Consider the following 24,363-nt stretch of genomic DNA (forward strand, 5'->3'; position numbering starts at 1 on the left):
GTAGCTCTGTGCTGGAACTGTCAGCAAGTGAAGTATGAGCATCAGAGACCGGGCGATTTACTTCAGAGGCTTGAGATTCCTGAGTGAAAATGGGAACGTATCACCATGGACTTCGTTGTTGGACTCCCACGGATTTTCAAGAAATTTGATGCTATTTGGGTGAATGTGGACCGGTTGACTAAGTCCGCACATTTCATTCCGATTGTGAATACCTGTTCTTCAGAGCGATTGGTTGAGATATATATTCGCGATATTGTTCACCTTTATGGCATGTAGGTGTCTATTAACTTTAATCGGGTCACGCAATTCACATTGTAGTTTTGGAGAGAAGTGCAGCAAGAGTTAGGCACTCGTGTTGAGTTGAGTATAGCATTCCACTATTCAGATATTGGAGGATATGTTACGCGCTTGTGTTATGGATTTCAGGTGTTCTTGGGATCAGTTTCTACTGCTTCCAGAGTTTGCCTACAATAATAACTACCAATAGAGTATTCAGATGGCTCCTTATTAGGCCTTATATGGGAGACAGTGTCGATCTCTAGTGTGGTGGTTTGATCCGAGGGAGGCTAGGTTGTTGGGCATTGATTTGGTTCAGGATGCTTTGTAAAAGGTTAAGTAGATTAAGAATCAGCTCCGTACGGCACAGTCTAGGCAGAAGAGTTACGCAGATCGGAAGGTTTGTGATGTTTTATATATAGTGTTAGAGAAGGTATTGCTCAAAGTATCGCCTATAAAGGGTGTGATGAGGTTCGGGAAGAAGGGAAAGTTGAGCCCTCGGTATATTGACCCTTTTGAGGTGCTTGAGAGGATTGGAGAGGTGGCCTACAAGCTTGCATTGCCACCTATTATATCGAGTGTCCACACAGTATTTTTCGTGTTTCTATGCTCCAAAAGTATTATGGTGATCTGTCTCATATTTTGGTCTTCAGCACGGTTCAGTTAGATGGAGATTTGACTTATTATGCAGAGCTAGCGGCCATTTTGGATCGGCAGGTTCGAAAGTTGAGATCAAAGAATAGAGCTTCAGTGAAAGTATAGTGGAGAGGTCATCTAGTCGAGGAGGCTACTTGGGAGACTGAGAGGGAGATGCGGAGCAGCTATCCACACCTATTTGAGACTCTATGTATGATTCTAGGCTCGTTCGAGGATGAACATTTGTTTAAGAGGGGGAGATGTAATGACCCGGCTGGTCATTTTGAGTATTGTAGCCTTGTTCCCCCTTTTATTGCTTATTCCATGTTCATTTGTGGTTATGTGACTTTCTGAGGTGGTTGGTTTAGTTCCGGGGATGTTTCAGAATGTATTGGATCACTTCGTCCCAAGGTTGGAAGCTTAAGTTAAAAGAGTTGACCGGATGTTTTCTTATGAGTAAATGATTCTGGAATGGAGTTTTGATGGTTCTAATAGCTTCGTATGATGATTTCTGACTTAGGAGTGTGTCCGGATAATGATTTGGAGGTCTGTAGGTTGTTTTGGCTTGAATTGGTGAAAGTTGGAATGTTGAAGGTTCAGAGAGTTGAAAAGTTTGATCGAGAGTTGACTTTGCTGATACCGGGCTCATATTTTGGTTTCGGGAGTTGGAATAGGTCCGTTGTGTCATTTATGACTTATGTGCAAAATTTGAGGTCAACCGGAGTTGGTTTGGTGTGTTTCGGCATTGGTTTTAGAAGTTGGAAGTTCAATAGTTCATTAGGCTTGAATTGGGGTGTGATTCATGATTTCAATGTTGCTTGATGTGATTTAAGGTTTTGACTAAGTTCGTATGATGTTTTAGGATGTGTTGTTATGTTGGGTCCCCGAGGCCTCAGGTGTGATTCGAATCATGTTTGGCTCATTTTTGGACTTGTTAGACTGTTGAAATAGTTGTATCTAGTTTCCTTATACGTGTTCGCGAGAGAGGTGTCACATTCACGAATTGTATTTGGGTGAATGGTGAAGTTTTTTCATCACATTCCCGAGAAGTTGAATGCGTTCCCGAAGGTTTAGTGGTTTTGTTCATCGTGATCGCGAGAGGGATTCTGTGTTCACGTAGAAGGGTGAGGCCAGCTTGGGCACTAGGCATTTAGCCTTTGTGTTCGCGAGAATGGGGTCGCGTTTGCGTAGGCATTCGGTCAAAGGTCATCGCGTTCGCGACAGGGTTGTCGCGTTCGCGTAAGAGGAATTTTCAGCGGTGAAGTTTTGTGCTTCGCGAACGAGAGGCACTTTCCGCATTCGCGAAGGAGGCATACCTAGGCAAATTTAAAAACCCTAAATCGTGGGTTAGAGTAATATTTCATATTTTGACTTGAGGAGCTCGGCTATGGGCAATTTTTGTGAGGGATTTCAATACAAATCAAGAAGCAAGCTATTTTTGATCACTTTTGTCCAATGATATTGGATACCCATTAATTTCTACACCTAGATTAAGTGTTTTTAAGGTGAAATTTGGGGAATATTGGACGAGGGATTGGAGAGTAAGATTTGGGGGTTTGAGGGTCGATTTGTGGTCAGGATTGGATGATTTTGGTATGGTTGGACTCTTATTAAATGGGTGTTCGGATTTTGCAAATTTTGTCGTGTTCCGAGGCGTGGGCCCCATGTTGACCTTTTTGGTTGACTTTTTGAATATGGTTAAAAAAAACTTAGCTTTATCGTATGGAATCGATTCATATAGCTTGTATTGATTATATTAAGTTGTTCGTGACTAGATTCCAGTCGTTCGTAGGCCGATTCGCGAGGCAAGGGCTTGTTGGAGTGTTGAGTTGCGTATTTTGAGGTAAGTAATACTTCTAAACTTGGTACTGAGGGTATGAATCCTTGGAATACGTGTTATATAGTTGTTGTTGGGTTGACACACATGCTAGGTGACAGGCGTATGGGCTTGCACCGTGGTAATTATGACTCAGTTGATTCTGTGGTACTTTGTAGTTATCTAATCTTGTTGTTATCCATGTAATTCCTACGTGTTAGAGTAATTGAGCTATGATCCATGTTAGAAATCAGGCTTAAGCTATGTGCTTATTCGGTTGGGACCCACCGAGGTCATTTATGCTATTGAGTTATATGCTTAAGTTGCAATTATGTACTCAGTTATATTTATCATTTGCATATCATATCTCAGTCTATGTTATCATTTACTGTTACATCATGTTATCATTGTTCGAGCTGAGTGATATGAGATTTATGAGACCGCGAGACTAGAGAGATTGATGACTGAGTTGGGGCCTGAGAGATAGATTGTGAGTGATATTTATGGGATCGGGTTGATGCAACATGCCTTATTGGCTTATTTATGGGATCGGGTTGCACACCGCAGCAGGCCTTATTGTCTTATCTATTATTATGGAATCGGGCTTCATGCCGCAGTAGGATATATTGACTTTATATTAGTGCTTGGGCAGGATCCGCCCCTCCGGAGTCTGACATACCAGCAGCGAGTGTCGGTACCATACAATACTGAGTGATTGTGTGTGATGATCAGGAGTTTGAGGCAGACAAATTGAGTACTCTGAGAATGTGAGTACCTGGTAGTATCACTGTGATGCATTATATTTGACATGCATATTTGACTTGTAGGCATAGAGATATAATATTCCTCATGCTAGTTGTACTTGGCATATTTTATCAGTGTTGGGCTTAAATTGATGAACTTGAAAGCATGCCTAAATTTTTGTAATGTGTACGAGCTGAATATGAAAGTTCTTTGAGTTATTACTGTCATTATCTTGTACTGTGTTGTCATTAATTGATTCGGACATTATCTTTATGCGCTCATCACTACTTTTAGCCCAAGGTTAGTCTTGTTACTTATTGAGTACATTGGGTCGGTTGTACTCATACTACACTTTGCACTTCATGCAAAGATCCAGGTACATCTAGACGTGGTGATTGCTAGATCTGGTGTCGGTACCTGCTCGGAGACTTCGAGGTAGCTGCTATGACACCTGCAGACCTTGACTCTCTTTCTTTTCATTTTATTTCAGTACTTCTCAATTTTCTCAAACAGTTGTACTAGAGTTTTAGGCTATGTTGACATTAGTAACTCATGTACTCTGTGACACCAGAATTTTGGGATTTCTTGGCATTGAGTTTCGGATGTTTTATCATTTATCTATGAGATTTTCCATTGTTGAACTTGTTAAAAATCATGTTTTTAATTAAAATGCGTAGTTATTATGTGATTGTCGGCTTGCCTAGTAATGTGATAGGTGTCATCATGACATGTTGGGATTTGGGTCGTGACAATAACAATGCTCCCAGGCTATCACAAATCATCCTCGACATAGCCCCCCTTGTCTCGCTGCTTGCGCAACAATAAAATAAATACCCGCCTTGTCTCACCACACGTGCATAGATAATTATCCCACCTTGTCTCACCACATACGCAAACCCAAAATATATAGCTTGCCTTGTCATGCCGTATGTGCAAATATCAATAATAACAGTAGCACGGACAACTCAACTGAAAACACCCCGACAATCCTCTCAACAATTCCACATGTGCCAAAATAAAACATAAAAACACAATATAACGACGCGCACCACATGTACTCATATGCCACAATATTTCCATAACAACAATTCCAATACCACAACCATACATAGCTCACATCTCAACAACAATCAGTATAATAACAATGAAAATAACACGTGAGTATGGAAAGTAAATCAACATAAGAATTTCAACAACACAATGAAATGGAAGAATAAGCTCAACAACGTAAGAGATAACAAGTAATCATGATTTCAAATAAGAAAAACTCAATAATGAAAGAGATAACATGTAGTAATGACTTCAAATAAGAATAAATCACAATGGAAGAGATAACATGATAACAAAAGAGGTAACAACTTCAATTAAAGCATATAAGAGTATATTTGACAATAAGAGATAGAACATGTACTAACAACTTCAAATAAAGCATGTCAGAGCAAATTTAACAATGGAGGATATAACATGATAGGGCAACTTCAATTTAATATACATAAGAACCCTAAGAGTCTAAACCGATCAGAATTTCAACATATAAGGTCGTGTACACACTCGCCACCTCGTATACACGTATTCCACGTAATTCAAATAGTGCAATCAAACCAATCCCTATGGGGTAGTTCTCTCAAATAAAGTTAGGCAAAATAATTACCTCAACTAAATCAACACACAAAAATAGCTTTTTCCTTTACAATTCGCCACCGCTCGGCTCAAATTTAATCAAAATCGACTTAATAATATCAAACAATTCAAGAGAAACCAATTACGATAGATAAAGCTACGAATTTACAAAATTTCCCAAAAGTCAACCTCGGGCTCGTCCGGTCAAAACCCGAATCCAAGGGTAGATTCCGACTACCCATAACCCCATGAGTCTATATGTCCAATTCCACTATCAAATTCCAAATTTTTATTTTTATGAACATAGACAAGATTTCCCAAAATATCATTTTGATTCTCAAAATTTTGATGTTAAATCTCACATATAATCATGTAGTGTAGTTAGAATTGAACAAAATCACTTATCCAATAATTGTGTGTAAAAATCCCTCCTCAAAATCGTCTCCTACTGAGTCTAGGGTTCAAAAATAAGATAAAATAAAGTCAAGTCCCACAATTCAACCCTTATGTTCAGCTACAAAAGTCGCATTTGCGACCCTGAGTTCGCAAATGCGACCCACTATTCACAGAAGCGAACACTGCCAAGCCCACCCAGACATCGCAAAAGCGACAAAATCTTTGCAAATGCGAAGCATGGCCAATCGTAAATACGATGAAAAAGCTCGCAAATGTGAACCTACCACTGCCCAGCCATTATCACAAATACGACTAAGGCTTCACAAAAGCGACATCGCAAATGCGGAGCCCTTATCGCAAATGCAAAAACAGCTAACATTTCCAGCCCTCGCAAAAGCGATGCCCACCTTGAAAATGCAGGTCCATAAATGTGAACCATATCTCGCATTTAAGAGACCTGTTGCACCTAACCATAAACCAACAACTTGAACTCTCACAAAACTCTCCGGAACGCATCAGAAACTCACCTGAGCCCTCTGGGCTCCATACCAAACATCCATACACGACTAAAAATATTATAGAACTCGCCCGCGAGATCAAAATACAAAAATAACATCTAGAACCACAAATCAGACATCAAAAATGCATGAAATTTACATTGAAATTTAAGAATTTCTAAAAACACAACCACGTCCCGATTCCTATCAAATCAACTCAGAATGATGCCAAACTTTGCATACATGTTTCAAATAACATAATGGATATATTCCAAGTCCCAAAACTGAAATTCGAACCCGATATCCCTAAATTCAAACCATAGTTAAACTTAAGGAATTTGTATACCTTCAAATTGCTAACTTTCGGCAAAACATTCCAAATCAACCTAGGGACCTCCGAATTCAATTTCGGGCATACGCCCAAGTCCAAAATCACTATACGAACCTATCGGGGCCATCAAAAATACCGTTCTAGGGTCTTTTTTAAAAAATTCAAACCCCAGTCTTTATTTCCAACTTAAGCTTCTAAAATGAGAATCACTCATACAAATCAATCTTGAAACATCCGAAAATCGAATCTGACCGCACGCACAAATCATAATGCACAATATAAAGTCACTCAAGACCTCGAACCGCATAATAGAACGTTAAAGCTTAAAACGACCATTCGGGTCATTACAAGTAACTTCTTATATCGGATATTGAGGTAGGTCTAGTTCAATTCTTCACTGCCTTTATTTTTTGAAAATTCACCTTCACGCCTTCGGCACAAAAATGCAACTAATTTCAATCACAATTCACACTTAAAATTTTTTGCATATAGCTTGTGATCTTGTAGAGTCTTCAACACGATTCAGAGATGTTCTGCATGGTCAATCTCGCTACGGGAATAAATTAAGGATTCATCAATAAACAAAATAACAAACAAATCAAAATAAGGCTTTAAGACCCTATACATAAGGTCCATCAAAGTCGATGGTGCATTCGTTAAACCTAACGACATTACCAAAAATTCAAAATGCCCATAATGAGTCCTGAGAGTTATTTTAGGAATATCAACTTTCTTAACCTTCACCTGATGGTAACTCGATCTAAGGTCAATCTTGGAATAACACTGGGCACCCTGAAATTGATCGAATAAATCATCTATTCTGGGAAGAGGGTACTTGTTCTTGATGGTGACTTTATTTAACTGATGATAGTCAATGCGCAAGCACAAAGACACATCCTTCTTTCGGACAAACAAGACCGGTCTTCCCCAAGGTGAGACACTTGGACTTATAAATCCCTTATCTAGAAGATCTTTCTGCTGGATCTATTCTATAAGGGGGAATAGATATCGGCTTAGTGATGGGGAGTAGATCAATTCCAAAGTCAATCTCTCTATCAGGAGGGACTCCGGGAAGATCTTTGGGAAACACTTCTAGGAACTCATTTATAATAGGTACTGATTGGAGAGTGGAAATCTGAGCATCTGCATCCTAAACTCGAACCAGGTGATAGATATACCCTTTAGAGATCATCTTTCTGGCTTCAAGATAGGAAATAAACCTACCCGTATGAGCTACGGCATCACCTTTCCTTTCTAAGACTGGTTCACCGGGAAATTCAAAACTTACTTTTTTGGTTCTACAACCCAATATGTCATAACAGGTCTCTTACCAGTCCATGCCCATGATTACATCGAAGTTTACCATCTCTAATTCTACTAAGTCTGCTATAGTAAGGTGATGATACACTTTGATTAGACATTACCTATAGATACGTCTAGCTATAACCGATTCTCCAAATGGAGCGGACACTTCAAACGGTCCACACAACTTTTCTGGTTTTATCCCAAATCTCTTAGCAATATATGGGGTTACAAAAGATAGAGTGGATCCCGAATACATAAGAGCGTAAACATCAAAGGTGAAGACTGTTAGCATACCTGTTACAACATCTCTATGAGCCTCTGTATCCTTACAGCATGTCAGTGCATACAAGCGATTCCAACCACCGCTCGTATTATCGGACTTTGCTGCACCACGTCCTTGTTGGGCTTGAGAGTAATGAGGGGTTTTTGAATTAGTGGACTGAGCTACGTTGCCTCCATTGTTCTTCTTTGGTGATGGACAACCCCTCAAGAAGTGGCACTACTGACCGCACCCAAAGCAAACATTTGTGCCCAAATGACACACCCCTAGGTGCCTCTTACCACACATATTGCAAGTAGGGTACTCAAGGCCTCTGTTGCCCACACTAGCATGTGACTGTGAGCCTGCTGCTCTGAAATTCTAGCTTTTCTTGTTAAACTTGTACCTTTGAACTAGTGCACTAGATGAAGATGGAGCAGGTCCCGATTTTGATTTCCTCAAGAACTATCGATTAACACTTCCTTGAGATCCCCCTTGGCTGAAATTTCCTACATATTTAGCTCTCTCACTGAATTCCTTTTCCTTCTCTTTCTGTAGCCATTTTTCTTCCTTCAGCCTATTTTCATTCCCTTGAACAAAGGAAAGCATCTTAGTAATGGTTATGTCATTGTTCTGAGCAGCTATATTAGCATCAACAAACAAGTCATCTAACAGCTCCAACACAAACCATCTAACTTTGGCCCTCATATCACGTACTATTTCCGAAGCATACATGGACACAGAGACGAACTTGAGGTAGTATTCGTTCACACTCATCTCATTCTATTTGAGTCTCTTTGTCACGATCCAAGTTCTCCCTCTGTGAATTGTCATGATGGCACCTAGTCTCTACGACTAGGTAAGTGATAACTAGGGATTTTAGTCTATTTTATACTCCTTTTTGCTTGAGTTTTGGATTAAAAATGTATACAAGTAATCTCGAAAGCTTACATGTTGTGCTTGTTTGCAGTGTTTGGTCAAAAAGTGACAAGAAGTCAAAACTAGCTTAAAAAAGGAGTGAAACCTGCACAAATGCCAAGAACAAGTCAAAGCACCGCTACAGCAGTAAATCCACCGCGGCTGCAATAGACCCACCGTGACTGCGGTTCTTTTATTACGGTCTGTGGTGGAAAAGATCAGAGAGAATGCATTTCTAGAATTTCAAGCAACGCGGCCCGCGGTTAATTTTTTTCGGTTCGCGGTAGCCTCATCGCGGCCGCTGTCCATTTGTTGCGATCCGCGGAGAAGAGATTCAGAGAACATGAAGTTTGGAAGTTTCAAGACACCGCGATCCGCAGTCCATTTGTTGCGGTCCGCGATGAAGCCATCGTGGCCGCGGTACATTTACTATGGTCCGCGATGGCCAGATTCAGAGAACAAGATTTGAAGCCAAAAAGCCTCACCGCAGTCGCGATTCATTTTCCACGGTCTGCGGTACCTCCTTCATGGGCATTTTTGTCTAGAAAATTTGACCTTGTATAAATACTTCTTTTTTAGATTTTTAGGTCATCTTATCTATAGCTGAGCACGTGAACACCGTTTTTTTAGCTATATTGAGTAATTGTGTAGCTAGATTGAATCTTCGAATCTTAGCTTGTAATTATATTTTACGGGTTATTCTTCATCTCAATAGCTAATTTCTTCCATTATTATGAGTAGCTAGACCCATTAGCTAGGGTTGTGGCTCAACCCGAGTGTGGGTATTTGATGGGTTTCTTGTTTTTGGGCTTAGATGTTTATGGATAGTTGATATTTGGCCCGATTTGTATTTTTCATGTTGAATTAGTAGTTGCAAACACTAATTTGTGCCTTTTTGACTTGGGCTCTTCTTGAGAAAGAGAACTAGAGTCTAGGAAAATCAAGCCAACAAGGAATTGGGGCGTATTCAAGAGATTGATAGCCCCAATTAAAGGGTTAAACCTAGAGATAGTAATACCCGACTTGAGCCTATATTGCTTGTGCAATTTTGACACCCAATTGGTCTTGAGAAAGCCAACTAGGGTAAAGTCACTCAAGCTACCGAGAGGTATAGAGTGAGTAGTTTCGTGCATTGCTATATCGCAATCCCAAACATAACAAATTTGCCTTAGGCTTTAGAACCCGTCAAGTATTCACCTAGGATTAAGTCACTTCCCTAGTGCTTCTTTAACCATTTAGAAAACCTTAAAAACATTTATATTTAGCTTAATTTCGCACATCATTAGTATAAAATTAGAAGTAGCAAACAAACAAATATGATTGGAAGTGAAATAAAGAGCACTACACACTGCTAGTTTAGATAGGAATCCAACTCCCAAAAATTCTAGCTCCCTGTGGATTCGATCCCGACCTTCTCGGGTAAAAACTGTATTGACTGATCTCGCCACTCTGTAACGGTGTAGGGTTGGACCCAATTAGTAAGCCAAACAAATTGCGGAAAAAGGACAAAATGAAATACGAAACTAGCAAGTTGTGAGTAAAACATAATAAAAGAGTTTAAGATGTCGCTCGGCATATACAATACACACTCTCAAATATGAATCAAACTCCCAAAACCCGGAATCTCATGAAATCACAAGCTATAGAAATCTACATAGCTTTCTAAATCCAGAATGTCTAATCAAAAGTATATACAGGAAGTCTAAAGCTAAAGGAGAGAATAGAGAGGGACTTCTAGGTCTGCGGACGCGGCAGATATACCTCGAAGTCTCTAATATATCCCACCTCACTGATAGAACGGCTGAGCAGAAGAACCTGGATCTACACACAAAAAACATGTGCAGTAAAGGGCATGCGTACACCATAGCGGTACCCAATAAGTGCCAAGCTTAACCTCGGTCGAGTAGTGACGAGGAATGTCAGGGCCCTACTGGTTATATACATATAACAAGGTAAGACAGTAAAATATGACACTATAATAAAAATACTAACAGTCGATAAGAAATAAAATCACAAAAAGAATATAATTCAGTACACGGAGATAGCAATAGGGGATCTCCCAGGATATCGTCCTATAGCATCTCCCGGAATATCGTCCCGTAGTCCGAATCATAAATGTGCAGGGGAATCTCCTGGAATACCAATCCGTAGTCCCAAAGTAAATATCCAGTACAGAGGGATCTCCCGGGATCTCGTCCCGTAGTCCCAATTATAAATGTGTAGGGGAATCTACCGGAATACCAATCCGTAGTCCCAAAGTAAACATGCAGGGGGGTTTGCCGGAATACCGATCCGTAGTCCCAAAGTAAACACACAAAAGTATCAGGAAAGAATCCTACAATTCTATTCAAGTTCGTATCAAGAAAACAGGAAAATTTCTACTCTAAACATGTTACACAAAATCCAGGTAAGCAGTTAAAGCAGATAAGACAGTTAAGCCACATAAGCATGTTTTTCCTAAGCTAAAAAGGAGGCTTCAAGTACAAGTATTGCTCAACTAAAAGAAAACACCGATATTTACTTAATGAAAATGGCATTTTTCAACAATTAGCACGTGTTCAAACTCGTCACCTCACGTACACGGCACTCATATAACAACAGTACCAAAATCCTAAGGGAGTTTCCCCCACACAAGGTTAGGCAAGCCACTTACCTCAAATTAGTTGAAAATCAATCCGAAATCACGCTCTTGCCACGAGTATCCAACTCTGAGTGGCCCAAATCTAATCAAATAAATTTCATAATATAAATAAAACTACAAACAACGAATTTAGCTAAAAGAATCGAAGCTAAAGTAAGAAAATAGAAATACGCCCAAAAATCCTCCGTGGGCCCACATTTCGGAATTGGGTAAAAATTACTGATTATGAACATCATTCACTTATGAGTCTAACCATACCAAGGTCACTCAAATCCGATACCAAAACCTTGATCAAATTCCAAAACTCGGCCTAAGAACTTTTCCTTAATTCTCCCAATTTTTCAACCCAAATCTGAAATTAAATGATGAAATTAACCTTAGATTAATGGAATACAATCAAAAGGGGGTCAGGAATTATTACCCACTGATCTTCTCTTCAAAAACCCCCCACAGAGTCGCCTTCCCCCGAGCTTCAATTTGATTTTTCAAGTTATGAACTCAAACCCTCAATTTTTCATATTTCTGCCCAGCAATTTTCGCATCTGCGAGGGGTCTACAGCACCTGCGGTCCCGCTCTTGCGGTTCCTACTTTGCACCTACGGATTTTCATTAAACGGCCAGAATCCACACCTGCGACCCTCTACTCGCAGATGCGGTTCTGCTTCTATGTTCCTTGGGCCGCATATATGACCAGCTTCACTTGTGCCTTAGACCGCACCTACGGTTCCCAATCCGCTTCTGCGGCGTCGCACCTGTGGTCCCAACTCCGCAGGTGCGAAACCAACAGGTCCAACAACTTCAGCAATTGCCTAAGTCCAAATCAACTTTCGTTAACCATCCGAAACTCACCCAAGGCCCCCGTGACCTCAACCAAACATACCAACCAATCCTAAAACATCATATGAACTCATTCAAACCCTCAAATCACATCAAACAACGCTAAAACCACGAATCATCCTCCAATTCAAGCCTAATGAACTTGAAATCTCAAGGATTCTACAACTGATGCCGAAACCAACCAAACCATGTCCGATTGACCCCAAATTTTGCACACAAGTCACATACAACACTGCGGAACTATTTTAACTTTCGGAATCAGATTCCGACCCCGATATCAAAATCTCACTATCGATCCAAAAACTTCAAAAATTCAACTTTCTGCATTTCAGGTCTAAATAAGTTGTGGACCTCCAAAATACAATCCGGACATACCCCTAAGCCCGAAATCACCCAATAGAGCTAACAGAATTGATGGAATCCCATTCTGAGGTCGTCTTCACACTGTTCCGACTACAGTCCAAATTCTAAAGCTTAAGCTCTCATTTAGGGACTAAATGTCCCAAAACACTCTGAAACTCAAAAAGAATCTTTCCGGCAAATCATAATAGTAGAACAAACACGGGGAAAGCAGTTAATAGGGGATCGGGGCATTAATTCTCAAAACAATCGGCCGGGTCGTTACACTCTCAAACTCTAAAGCCTTAACTTCCAAGACCTCAATGGATAGAAAATGCGCAAGAAACATGTCTATAAACTCCTTCCAAGTTGTAGGAACCGCATTCTCCCCTCGGGACGCTTCCCATGTTTTATACCAAGTGTTAGCAACATTCTTCAGTTGGTACGTAGCAAGCTCTACTACCTTATTATTTCTAGCGTGCATCACTCAAAATATCTTTTGAACATCATCAATGAAGTTTTAAGGACCCTCATCCTTTTTGGACCCTTTGAAAACTGGAGGTTTCATATTCATGAATTCCCTGGACCTGGAACTATCTGTCTCATCAATAACACTTGTTCCCTGCCTTTGAGACTGAGTAGCGGCAATCTGGGTGAGCAACTAGATAGCTCCCCTAACATCCATATTTGAAACACTAGGCACTGAGCCCGATGCAACTCCTTAGGCTGGAGTGTTCTCTTCTTAAGTAGCATTAGTCGTTGCCCTACGGCTAGTAGATGAGGTCCTCTTGGTGTACTTTCTTTTTACAGGCATTTTCGGAGTTAGAAAGATTCCTGAAAGCGTAGTTCTAACTGTACGATCTAGAGTATAAAAGAAATGAAACATCCTAGATGTCTTGGTGGTCAAGTGTTTACACGTGTGGCGTGCACACACATATAAAAGTGACCCCACTGGGTACGGCTTCATAGACTCCCTAGAACTCTTGAACCTAGGCTCTGATACCAAGCTTTGTCATGCCCTGAACTATGGCCTGAGAGTAACACGGCACTTGGTGCCGGATTGCATGTGACCGAGCTAACCAACTGGATGGATGGATCAATATGTGGTATAACTGTAAGCTGAATATAAACATGCAACATGTTGATATATTAAAGAGACTGATTGAAATAATCATGAATGCGGAAAATACAGAAAATTCTGCTAGTATAAACGAGTAGCCAAAAAGGCTAACACATAAAAGCCTGCTAACATTTGACTAATTGGACTATAGTCTACGAAGCCTCTGAAGAATACTAAAATTCTAACTGTTTACCGGGACAAGGTTACCGGCATACCTTACTAACTGAAATACTATAAAGACTGAAAAAGAGGGATAATGCCCCAAAAGACTGGGGCTCACCAATAGCTGATACGAGATGTCCTAGCAAGCAAAATCATCAACCTGTAAATCGTTACCTACATAGTGAGATGCAGGCCCCGAGCAAAAGGGACATTAGTATATTTGAATTGCACTGGTATGTAAAATAACTGAAAGAAAGGATATAAATACTCCCTCTTTTGAATGATGAACTATCTATTTATCTGAATAAATAAACTATGGCCTCAGGCCTAATATATATGTACACAAGCTACAGCCTCGGGCCCTTCTGGCCTAAAGATGCATAAAGCAAAAACTACGGCCTCAGGCCTAAAGATGCGTAAAGCATAAACTATGGCCTCTGGCCCAAATACAGGTGTTCAAAATTTAAGGGTTTAGAATCAGGAACTGAGAATCATACTGCAATACATGATACTGAAATACTAAACCATGTTGAGTACTGGAATGCTGAATAGAACTAGACTAAGATATGTATTTATAATAAAGTAATTTGTTATGGCTGAGACTCATAGTATATTGAATGAATTATGAAATTATGCCATCTAAAGAATAGAAGTTCTACAACTATCATGGAGCTAAGGCATAATTACTTTTTAAGGAAACTCGTAATAGTGTAAAAGAATGAGACGTAGGGAGAATCATAAACATTCCAAATATAAAAGAGAGTTAGCCTCACATTGACCCTTATAAGCGTATCACAATGTTCGTTGCCTCTTTCAACGATACTCTATGGCAATACATATCAAGAGGAACCAATATTGGCACTAATACTCATATTTTACTCACTTAGGCATTTTATCAAATATTTGATGGGCATAAAGTTTCATAACCCTTATTAATGGTGTTTCTATACCCAACAACTCATTCTCTTACTCCTAGATAATTCTAAAATCTCAATACCATTCTTCATCACCCATAAGATAAATAACACCCTTAATCAATAATCAACAATCAACAACCCAAACCTATAATTTTTCGTGTTTTTCTATCAAACTCATCAACTCATATCTCACGAACGTAGAGTCTATAATCATTAATTCAATGCTATAATTAATTAGAGGGTAAAGATATTACCTTTTTGACGTTTAATCCTTTTGAATTCGAGTTTTAGAGTTTCTTTTCTCAACAATGATGTCTCAATAGAATATCTAATAATTTGAAGGGTTTACCCATGTTAATAAGGTGTTGGAGAATAGAAGTTAACTTAGAATTATTGTTATTAGAACTTACCTTGGATGATGGAGGGACTTTGGAGGAAGTTAGGTTCTTGAGAGCTTCCCTTTCTAGAGCAAGTTTTTGTGTTTTGGGGTGTGGGGGACGAGGTAGGGATCTTAAAATGACCCCGGGGTGAAAGCCCAACCGAGCACCTGAACACACATCAAGGGCAGCGGCACTGCCATAAGTGCGATGTCGTGCATGGGACATCTGGGCGGGCACCTGGGCGCGAATACTGTACATTATCCAATAAAATGCTCATAACTTTGTTCACAGATACCCGTTCAGGCTCCACAATACATTATTAAAAAGGTATTTCAAAGGGATATAACTTTCATGTTTTTCTTAATATATTTTCACAAAAGTGGACTGGAAGACAGACCTTCCATAAATTTAGTCGATTTTATCGAATCTTATGCACCTCACTCTCCGTCTTGATTTTAAAAGAACTATTTCCACCCATACTCATCCCGATAGGGCTCACATGTCTAAAATTTCATACGAATATTCATTTAACACATTCACACCCAATCTAAATTTACAGAGTGTTACATAAAATAAGCCCATATAATTTTGAACTCTTCTAATTAAGAAAATTGAGCAAATTCCAAGCAACTCTTTCTATTGGTCACGGCTAAAATGGTTGACGGTAAGAAAAAATCAAATACTAATTTATTTTAAGTGGGTCATGTACAGAAAGAGATTTAGTTGGTGGATCACTCTTTTAATTTTAAAGGTTTACCAAATGCCATAATTGAGTCACTTTTTGGCCCAATTACAAGGCCATGTGACCTACCGTGAGAGACAACATTAGTCTCTCTAATGCCGCCGTAAATTTGAAATCAGTGAGAAACTTACTATATTTTTTTTTTTTAAAACCACAAAATATCTAAACTTCTTGGCTCAAGTAAGCATGATTCAACCAAATAATCCTTTCAAAAATCTCTTCAATACAGACTAGAGGAGGGATTGTAAACCACTTGTAAGAATAAATTGAGGTTGCTGTCACCACCGGAGCACTCACCTCTTTAATTTTTATTATTATTTTAATTCACAAAATTAATTTCTACTTAAGAAAAATAGAGTTTTGCAGTGGATATCAAAACAAGTTAGTGAAACTAAAAACAGTTTTGTTCAACTTTAACGGGTTGAACCCGTTCAATTAATTCTGTTATCCAATATTTGAAACAAACATCAGTTCATATTTATAAACTAAAGATTAAATAATGATCTTAATCTTGAACTATGGTGGCTATGATATCAACTGTTAAATAATGAATTTGCAGTCATAGCACAGATTAAGACACAATTATATAAATATAAAATCATAATTTTAGAGTTAGAGTTTAAGGGAGCGTATCGTTAAACTCCTTGGATTCAGTAGCAACATGAAACAACAATAAAGTCTGAGACCAACTTCCATGATCCACTAGCTACGCGCTCTTACATCTCGGAGAATGTGAGTGATGGGATGTCTACCGTTACCACGTATTCAAAAGGCAGAATACGTTAGGGTTTCCTGATAGCTAGGGAAAGAGGGGTTGGTCTCGATTAATTATATCAAATGATTATAGACTCTAAGTTCGTGACAATATCATGCGCACTCAATATTGCCAAAGCACTGCCTAAACTGTGTCCAGTCACTGTTATGCTCATTTTCTCATTTGGATACTTTTCTACTAATCTTTTCACCTCGGTTAGTATCTGTTCTCTCGCTGAGAACTTGCAGTACCTACACAGTACGCAGCATATAATCAATGAGTTTAACTAAAAGTATAATGGTTCAGTGTTGAAAAATTACTTAAATATTGAACCTATCAAATTTATGTAATAGATCTTACCTGCAGTTCTCATCTTTGTCAGTATAGAGATCAAGAAACCCATATTCAACCTTGACATTAGGGTCAGGGCAAGGTATTTTGTTAGAAGAAATCGGATGGAGAAAGTCCATTAAATCAGCAATCCATTCCAAACGAGTCACAGTCCCTCTCCATGAAATCGTTATGTCACGGCGGCCTAAGCGTTTCGAGGTTTCGTCATTCGAAATAGCAACATAACCAATCCAATTTGCGTTTTTACTCCATACCTGTTGAAACATAATATATTAAAAAATATATTTCCTTTAACAGTTAAAATTTTAGATGAAACTCATCAACTCATATCTCATGAATGTAGAGTCTATAATCATTAACTCAATGCTATAATTAATTAGAGGGTGAAGATATTACCTTTTTGACGTTTAATCCTTTTGAATTCGAGTTTTAGAGTTTTTTTTCTCAACAATGATGTCTCAATAGAATATTTAATAATTTGAAGGGTTTACCCATGTTAATAAGGTGTTGGAGAATAGAAATTAACTTAGAATTATTATTAAAACTTACCTTGGATGATGGAGGGACCTCGGAGGAAGTTAGGTTCTTGAGAGTTTCCCTTTCTAGAGCAAATTTTTGTGTTTGGGTGTATCGGGGACGAGGTAGGGATCTTTAAATGACCCCGGGGTGCGCTGCCATGCAGCTGAAAGCCCAACCGCGCACCTGAACACACAGCAAGGGCAGCGACACTGCCATAAGTGCACTGCCGCGCACGGGACAGCTGGACGGGCAACTGGGCACGCATACTGTACATTATTCAGTAAAATGCTCATAACTTTGTTCACAAATATCCGTTCAGTCTCCACAATACATTATTAAAAAGGTATTTCAAAGGAATACAACTTTCATGTTTTAATTTTTCTTAAATTCCTAATATATTTTTACAAAACTAGACTGGAATACAGACCTTCCATAAATTTAGTCGATTTTATCGAATCTTATATATCTTACTCTCCGTCTTGATTTCAAAAGAACTATTTCCACCCATACTCATCCCGATAGGACTTCACATGTCTAAAATTTCATACGAATATTCATTTAACACATTTACACCCAATATAAATTTACAGAGTGTTACATAAAATAAGCCTATATAATTTTGAACTCTTCTAATTAAGAAAATTGAGCAAATTCCAAGAAACTCTTTCTACTGGTCACGGCTAAAATAGTTGAGGGTAAGAAAAAATCAAATACTAATTTATTTTAAGTGGGTCATGTATAATTCAAATAATCAACATGATAAATAAAATAAGTTAACAGAAAGAGATTTAGTTGGTGGGTCACTCTTTTAATTTTAAAGGTTTACCAAAGGCCATAATTGAGTCACTTTTTGGCCAAATTACAAGGCCATGTGACCTACCTTAAGAGACAACATTAGTCTCTCTAATGCCGCCGTAAATTTGAAGTCAGTGAGCAACTTACTATTTTTTTTTTTTTTTTGAAAACCACAAAATATCTAAATATGTTGGCTCAGGTAAGCATGATTCAACCAAATAATCCTTTCAGAATCTCTTCAATACAGACTAGAGGAGGGATTGTAAACCACTTGTAAGAATAAATTGCGGTTGTTGTCACCACCAGAGCACTCGCCTCTTTAATTTTTATTATTATTTTAATTCACAAAATTAATCTCCAACTTAAGAAAAATAGAGATTTCGCAGTGGATATCAAAACAAGTTAGTGAAATTAAAAACACTTTTGTTCAACTTTTATGGGTTGAACACGTTCAATTAATTCTGTTATCCAGCATTTGAAACGAACATCGGCTCATATTTATAAACTCAAAATTAAATAATGATCTCAATCTTGAACTATGGTGGCTTTGATATCAACTACTCCCTCCGTTTCAATTTATGTGAACCTATTTCCTTTTTAGTCCGTGCCAAAAAGAATGACTTCTTTCCTTATTTGGAAATAATTTACCTTTACACAAAGATTTATAGTCACACATAATATATGTGCCTCATTTTAGACCACAAGATCAAAAGTCTTCTCTCTTTTCTTAAACTCCGTGCCCAGTCAAATAGGTTCACATAAATTGAAACGGATGGAGTATTAGATAATGAATTTACAGTCATAGCAGAGATTAAGACACAATCATATAAATATAAAATCATAATCTTGAGTTAGAGTTTAAGGGAGCGTATCGTTAAACTCCTTGGATTCAGCAGCAACAGCAAACCACAATAAAGCCTGAGACCAAATTCCACGATCCACTAGCTACGCGCTCTCACAGCTCGGAGAACGTGAGTGATGGGACGTCTACCGTTACCATGTATTCAAGAGGCAGAATACACTAGAGTTTTCTAATAGCTAGGGAAAGAGGGGTTGGCCTCTATTTATAAAGAATGTCAACCTATCACAAGCCAACATTATTATTGTGCCTCACTCATCCATACACATAGTATTTAATATTAGGCCTTTTATTTACCCATTACTTGGGCCGGTCATTATCTTTTCAGGCTATGACCAATTAACGTAAGTCCAAATTCTAACATCATTCCCCATTTTAAAGGTTCCACAGGAGTTATGGTGTTTTTGGCGGATGACTAGATACACATGGTAAAGGCAATTAGTGAATTTGTTAAGTTGTGTTCTTCTTGTATTTATTTTTTTGTAATGTTCTTGCTTATATAGTTGTATTGGTTTTAGAAGCTTTTCCCCCAAAATTGCAAGTCTGCATTATAAAATGAATAAAATTCTAAAATTATAATATAATTAATAATCTTTTTTTTAAAAAAAAAAATTATCAAAATTCAGGAGACACATGTCCAGAAATTAGTAATATTTTATATACATAGAGAGAGAAGGAAACTAAAATAATTAAAATAAGAAGAGAAAAACACGAAATCATCACTCTATGGCCACTCGGGCAAAATAATGGCCCTACTTTATAAAAACTACCTTTTTTAGCCTTTATTAGCAATTTAATATCAACTTACAACCAAAACCCTAAAATTTCATTCTTTCTCCCCTCTTTCAGCTGCCTACTTCTCCCCCCTCCCCCCATCCCATCTTCTCCCTTCTTCAACCTTCTTTTCCCTCACTTCTTATCTTCTCCCTTTTTCACTCCTACAGTATATTTTTTTTTCTTTTTTTTCTCTTCCACTATAACGACACAAACACATATTTTTTTATATTTACGATCCTCCTTCACTTAGATGAAAAAATATTATCTTCTTTGTGTAATTTTCGTCCAAATTTTGATGGTGGTTGTCTTCTTCTTCGCTTTCTATCCACTTTCAGATATGGTATTGCATGATATTTTTTTGGATAAATTTTATGAGAAGATGAGAGATGAAGGAAATAAAATGGCCACTGCCGGAGAAAAACCTTGTTCTGCCAAGTTGGTTGTCCTCCGTTACTATCAATGCTCCTTTATTTATATATCGTGTAATTCTTGTATAATATGTGTATAATCATTGTATATACATTATACACTGATGATACATTTATTATACACATATTATACAAAATTGGACGTGAAAGATTATAGTGGCTACGGTGAGTATTAACAATATTATATAAAATGTATATAATTATATAAGCACATTTGTATGAAAGGTGTATTTATACTGATAGAATGTATATACGCTATTTATACACATTTCATGTTCATATAATTATTTTTTATATAAAGTATATATACAATGTATAATGTATATATGCAGTGTGTATATATATGCATATAAAGTGAATAATTAATACATCTTTTGTATATAAAGTGTATAATCTTTCTCTCACAATTACTCTCAGCGTTTTTTTTTCCCTTTTAGATGTTATTTCTTTAGGTTTAATCATTTGTTTATATAATATATAAAAACCTTATATACATCGTCTTTTGTTTTTTCTTCTTCTTATTCCTTCTTTAATATTTCTTCTTCTTTTTTGTAATAAATATTTATATAAATTCTCACTCTTTCGTTTTTTTTTCTTTTTTAGTTAATTCTTAAAAGTTGTATAAAAGTTGTAGTTTTGTATAAAAATTGTATATACAGTTATATAAAGTTGTATACATGGTACTTGTATATTAATTTTACATAGAATTTGTAAAGACACTGTTATACAATGTTAAAATATATGCAATGTGTACTGAGTTTGGCAGTGTGTCATTTGTGTATATTGAGTGTATCCGAGTGTGTATGTGTATCTAAAGTGTATACTAAGTGTATCCGCGTGTGTTTGTGCATCTAAAGTATATCTTGTATACATTGTTAAATGTACTTCTCTCTCTCATACACATATAATGTCGTTATTTATGTGTATTTTTTCTTCCTGAATTGAGTTTTTAAGTAACTTTTTCTCTTTTGAAAAATATTTTATTTTTTTGAATTCACCAGCTAAATGAGATTTCTAAGATTAGAAATCATTTGAAATACTTGACATGGGTTTAGAATGCGAATAGTGAGATTTTTATTTCACCGGCTAGCTATTATAATTAGTTTTTGGCTTCAAATTGGGGCATGTGCATCTACCCAGTTTTTGGGTCATCATTTAACTTATACCCGCTTTGTAAAAAAAATTGCAAGTGTACCCATTTTTTGAGTAACTTCAGACATGCGGGGCCTGAAGTAGCAATAATTTATTTCTGAAGTTTGAACTTCATAATTTTTTACCTGAAGTATGACCTTATCAAAGTAAAACTTTAGATATTTTCATTTGAAGTTTGGCCTGACTTGCAAAAGCAATCAAAAAAATATTAATTCGTAGTGCAAACTTCAGAGAAATTAGTTTGAAGCTCTTTAGTTTGTAGTGCAAACTTCAGACAAATTAGTCTGAAGTTCTTTAATTTATAGTGCAAACTTCAGATAAAATCAGCTTGTTATTTTGAACTTTAGATAATTTTTCTAGTCTGAAGTTCTTTAGTTTATAGTGCAAACTTCAGACAAAATCAGCTTGTTATTTTGAACTTCAGATAATTTTTTCTGGCATGATATTTGCAAACTTCAAACAAAATTTAACCTGGTAATGTCTGAAGTTTGGCCCTGCAATCCCAAACTTCAGTTGATGCTTCTTCAAGTTTTGACAATAAACTCTTTTCAGGCTCCATATTAAGCAAGAGATCATATTATTTTTAGATGGACCAAACCTTATTAGGGTGTCAACTGCTACACAAAAGTAGTAGAACTGATTTAAGGTCTCTACTGGCCAAAAGGCCTTCGGTTACCACAGTCTAAGTTGTTGCCATGGTAAACTCCCAAAATCTGACAGTATTTACTATAGAAACCAATTTTGCTCCCTCTGTGCATTTGAACCTTTATTACATTCAAGTCCTGTCACGATCCGGATTTCTCATCCTTGGGAGTGGTGATGGCGCCTCCTCGTGAAAGTTAGGCAACCCGAGTATTATAGATTCACTAACTCTTTTATTTAGCCCTTTTTAACAGTTTAAATCAACATGCGATCAACGATGAAATATTAACAATAACTAAATACATGTGGAAGACGTAATCTGATAACTTCGTCAAAAACAAGTACGACAATATCAAGTACAACTCTACCCGGAACCGATGTCACAATATCACGGACCGTCTACGAATACTACAAATAATTATCTGGAAAGAAAGATACAACCTGTCTCTGAAGTAAATGAAAACAGGATATAAAGATTGAAGAGAACGTCGGGGCCTACGGACGCCTGCAGGACTACCTCGGGATCTCTGACTAGACTGAAGGCAGCCACCCAAAGCTATGGTCCAAAAGCTGCCGCTCCTGGATCTGCACACAGTGCAGAGTGTAGTATCAGCACAACCGACCCCATGTGCTAGTAAGTGCCTGGCCTAACCCCGGCGAAGTAGTGACGAGGCTAGGACCAGACTACCAAATGAACATGTGCAGTTATATAATATACAGCGGAAAATAAAACAGAAATAAAAAAGTAAAGATGGTAGGGGGACATGCTGCGGGGGAATATCATTTACCAACAGTAATTTAGGAGAAGACATAATGAACAATTTAAAATTCACAGCAAAAGAATAAGGAACTCGTAACCAACCAATATGCACTTTTATTAACTATTATTGCGGCGTGCAACCCGATCCAAATCATAAAAATACTGTTGCGGCGTGCAACCTGATCCACATCATTTATCACTATTGTGGCGTGCAACCCGATCCAATCATATTATTGTTGTAGCGTGCAACCCGATCCAAACATAATATTGCTGCGGCGTGCAACCCGATCCAAAAATAATATTGTTGCGACTTGAAACCCAATCCACATATACAGTTCAACACCAATCACAAAGGGAGTCCCGGCAAGGGATCAATAAAGAAACAACACTATCTCGGCAAGGGAATCGATAGTATAAGTAAATACGTCTCGGCAAGGAAAAATCAGCTATAACCAAACTTGTTCCAACATCTACCTTCCTCAACTAGCACCAATACTCAATCATAAGTAATTTCCACGAGAATAATCATAATTCGTGCTCAACACAGAGAATCAACAACTTAGGCATTCGTAGTATTTGTTAATAACACAACAATTTCAATTTAAGACTCACGGTCATGCTTGACACCAACGTATAGATACTCGTCATCATGCCTATACGTCGTACTCAACAAGTAACACGTAGCAAATAGGACACAACTCCTAATCCCTTAAGCTAAGGTTAGACCAAACACTTACCTCGAACTTTCACGGCCAACTCAAGCTTCAAACACCTCTTTTCCTTTTGAATTTGGCTCCAAATCTGTTGTATCTAGACATAATCGACTTAATAATATCAATAATTGCTAAACAATTTGATTGCAATGCTCAATTATAGATTCCCTATCATTCTTCCCAAAAAGTCAAAAATCGACCCCGTGCACGCTTGGTCAAAAGACGAGGTTCGGACTAAAACCCGATCACCCATTCACCCATGAGCCCGAATATGTAATTAGTTTCGAAATCCGACCCCAAAATGTGGTCTAAATTTCAATGATACAAAAAACCCTAACTCTACCCAAATCCCTAATTTTCTACCCTTAAGAACATGATTTAGGCCTAAAAATCTAATGGTTGTTAATGGAAATTGAAGAAAATGAGTCTAAGATTACATACCTACGGATTCGTGGTGAAGTTCTCTTTCAAAAATCGCCCAATTTGGAATTTGGAAGAAGAAGCTATGAGTTTTGGGTTAAATCCCGTTTCTGTTACTATTTAAAAATCACGGGGCAGACCTTCATCGCGTTCGCGATGGGTCAAGCCCAATTGGCCATCGCATTCGCGGAGCTTCAGCCCCCAGAGCCTTCGCGTTCGCGGTCGGGTGGCCGTGTTCGCATAGAGTAAAATCCCTC

The 24,363-nt window shown here is 37.9% G+C and overlaps 1 protein-coding gene across 1 annotated transcript; it reads right to left on the bottom strand.

Annotated features, from left to right (window-relative positions):
• Positions 1-16,769: 16,769 nt before the first annotated feature.
• LOC107768327 (phospholipase A1-Igamma2, chloroplastic-like) lies at positions 16,770-17,834 on the bottom strand. The gene is made up of 3 exons (XM_016587448.1): positions 17,754-17,834; positions 17,051-17,295; positions 16,770-16,941 (listed from the first exon to the last, which is right to left on the bottom strand). Exons 1-3 carry the CDS (start codon positions 17,832-17,834, stop codon positions 16,770-16,772), a joined length of 498 nt encoding a protein of 165 aa, XP_016442934.1.
• Between the last annotated feature and the right edge of the window lie 6,529 nt (positions 17,835-24,363).

Source organism: Nicotiana tabacum, chromosome 20, assembly GCF_000715075.1.
Source record: "Nicotiana tabacum cultivar K326 chromosome 20, ASM71507v2, whole genome shotgun sequence".
Taxonomy (NCBI): domain Eukaryota; kingdom Viridiplantae; phylum Streptophyta; class Magnoliopsida; order Solanales; family Solanaceae; genus Nicotiana; species Nicotiana tabacum.

Excerpts from the sequence above, each read along its gene's own strand:
- LOC107768327 (XM_016587448.1), bottom strand. The coding sequence starts at position 17,834 with ATGTACAGTATGCGTGCCCAGTTGCCCGTCCAGCTGTCCCGTGCGCGG. Across the intron at positions 17,296-17,753 it reads GCAGTGTCGCTGCCCTTGCT|GTATGGAGTAAAAACGCAAA; the intron begins GTGTGTTCAGGT and ends ATGTTTCAACAG. Across the intron at positions 16,942-17,050 it reads GACAAAGATGAGAACTGCAG|GTACTGCAAGTTCTCAGCGA; the intron begins GTAAGATCTATT and ends CGTACTGTGTAG.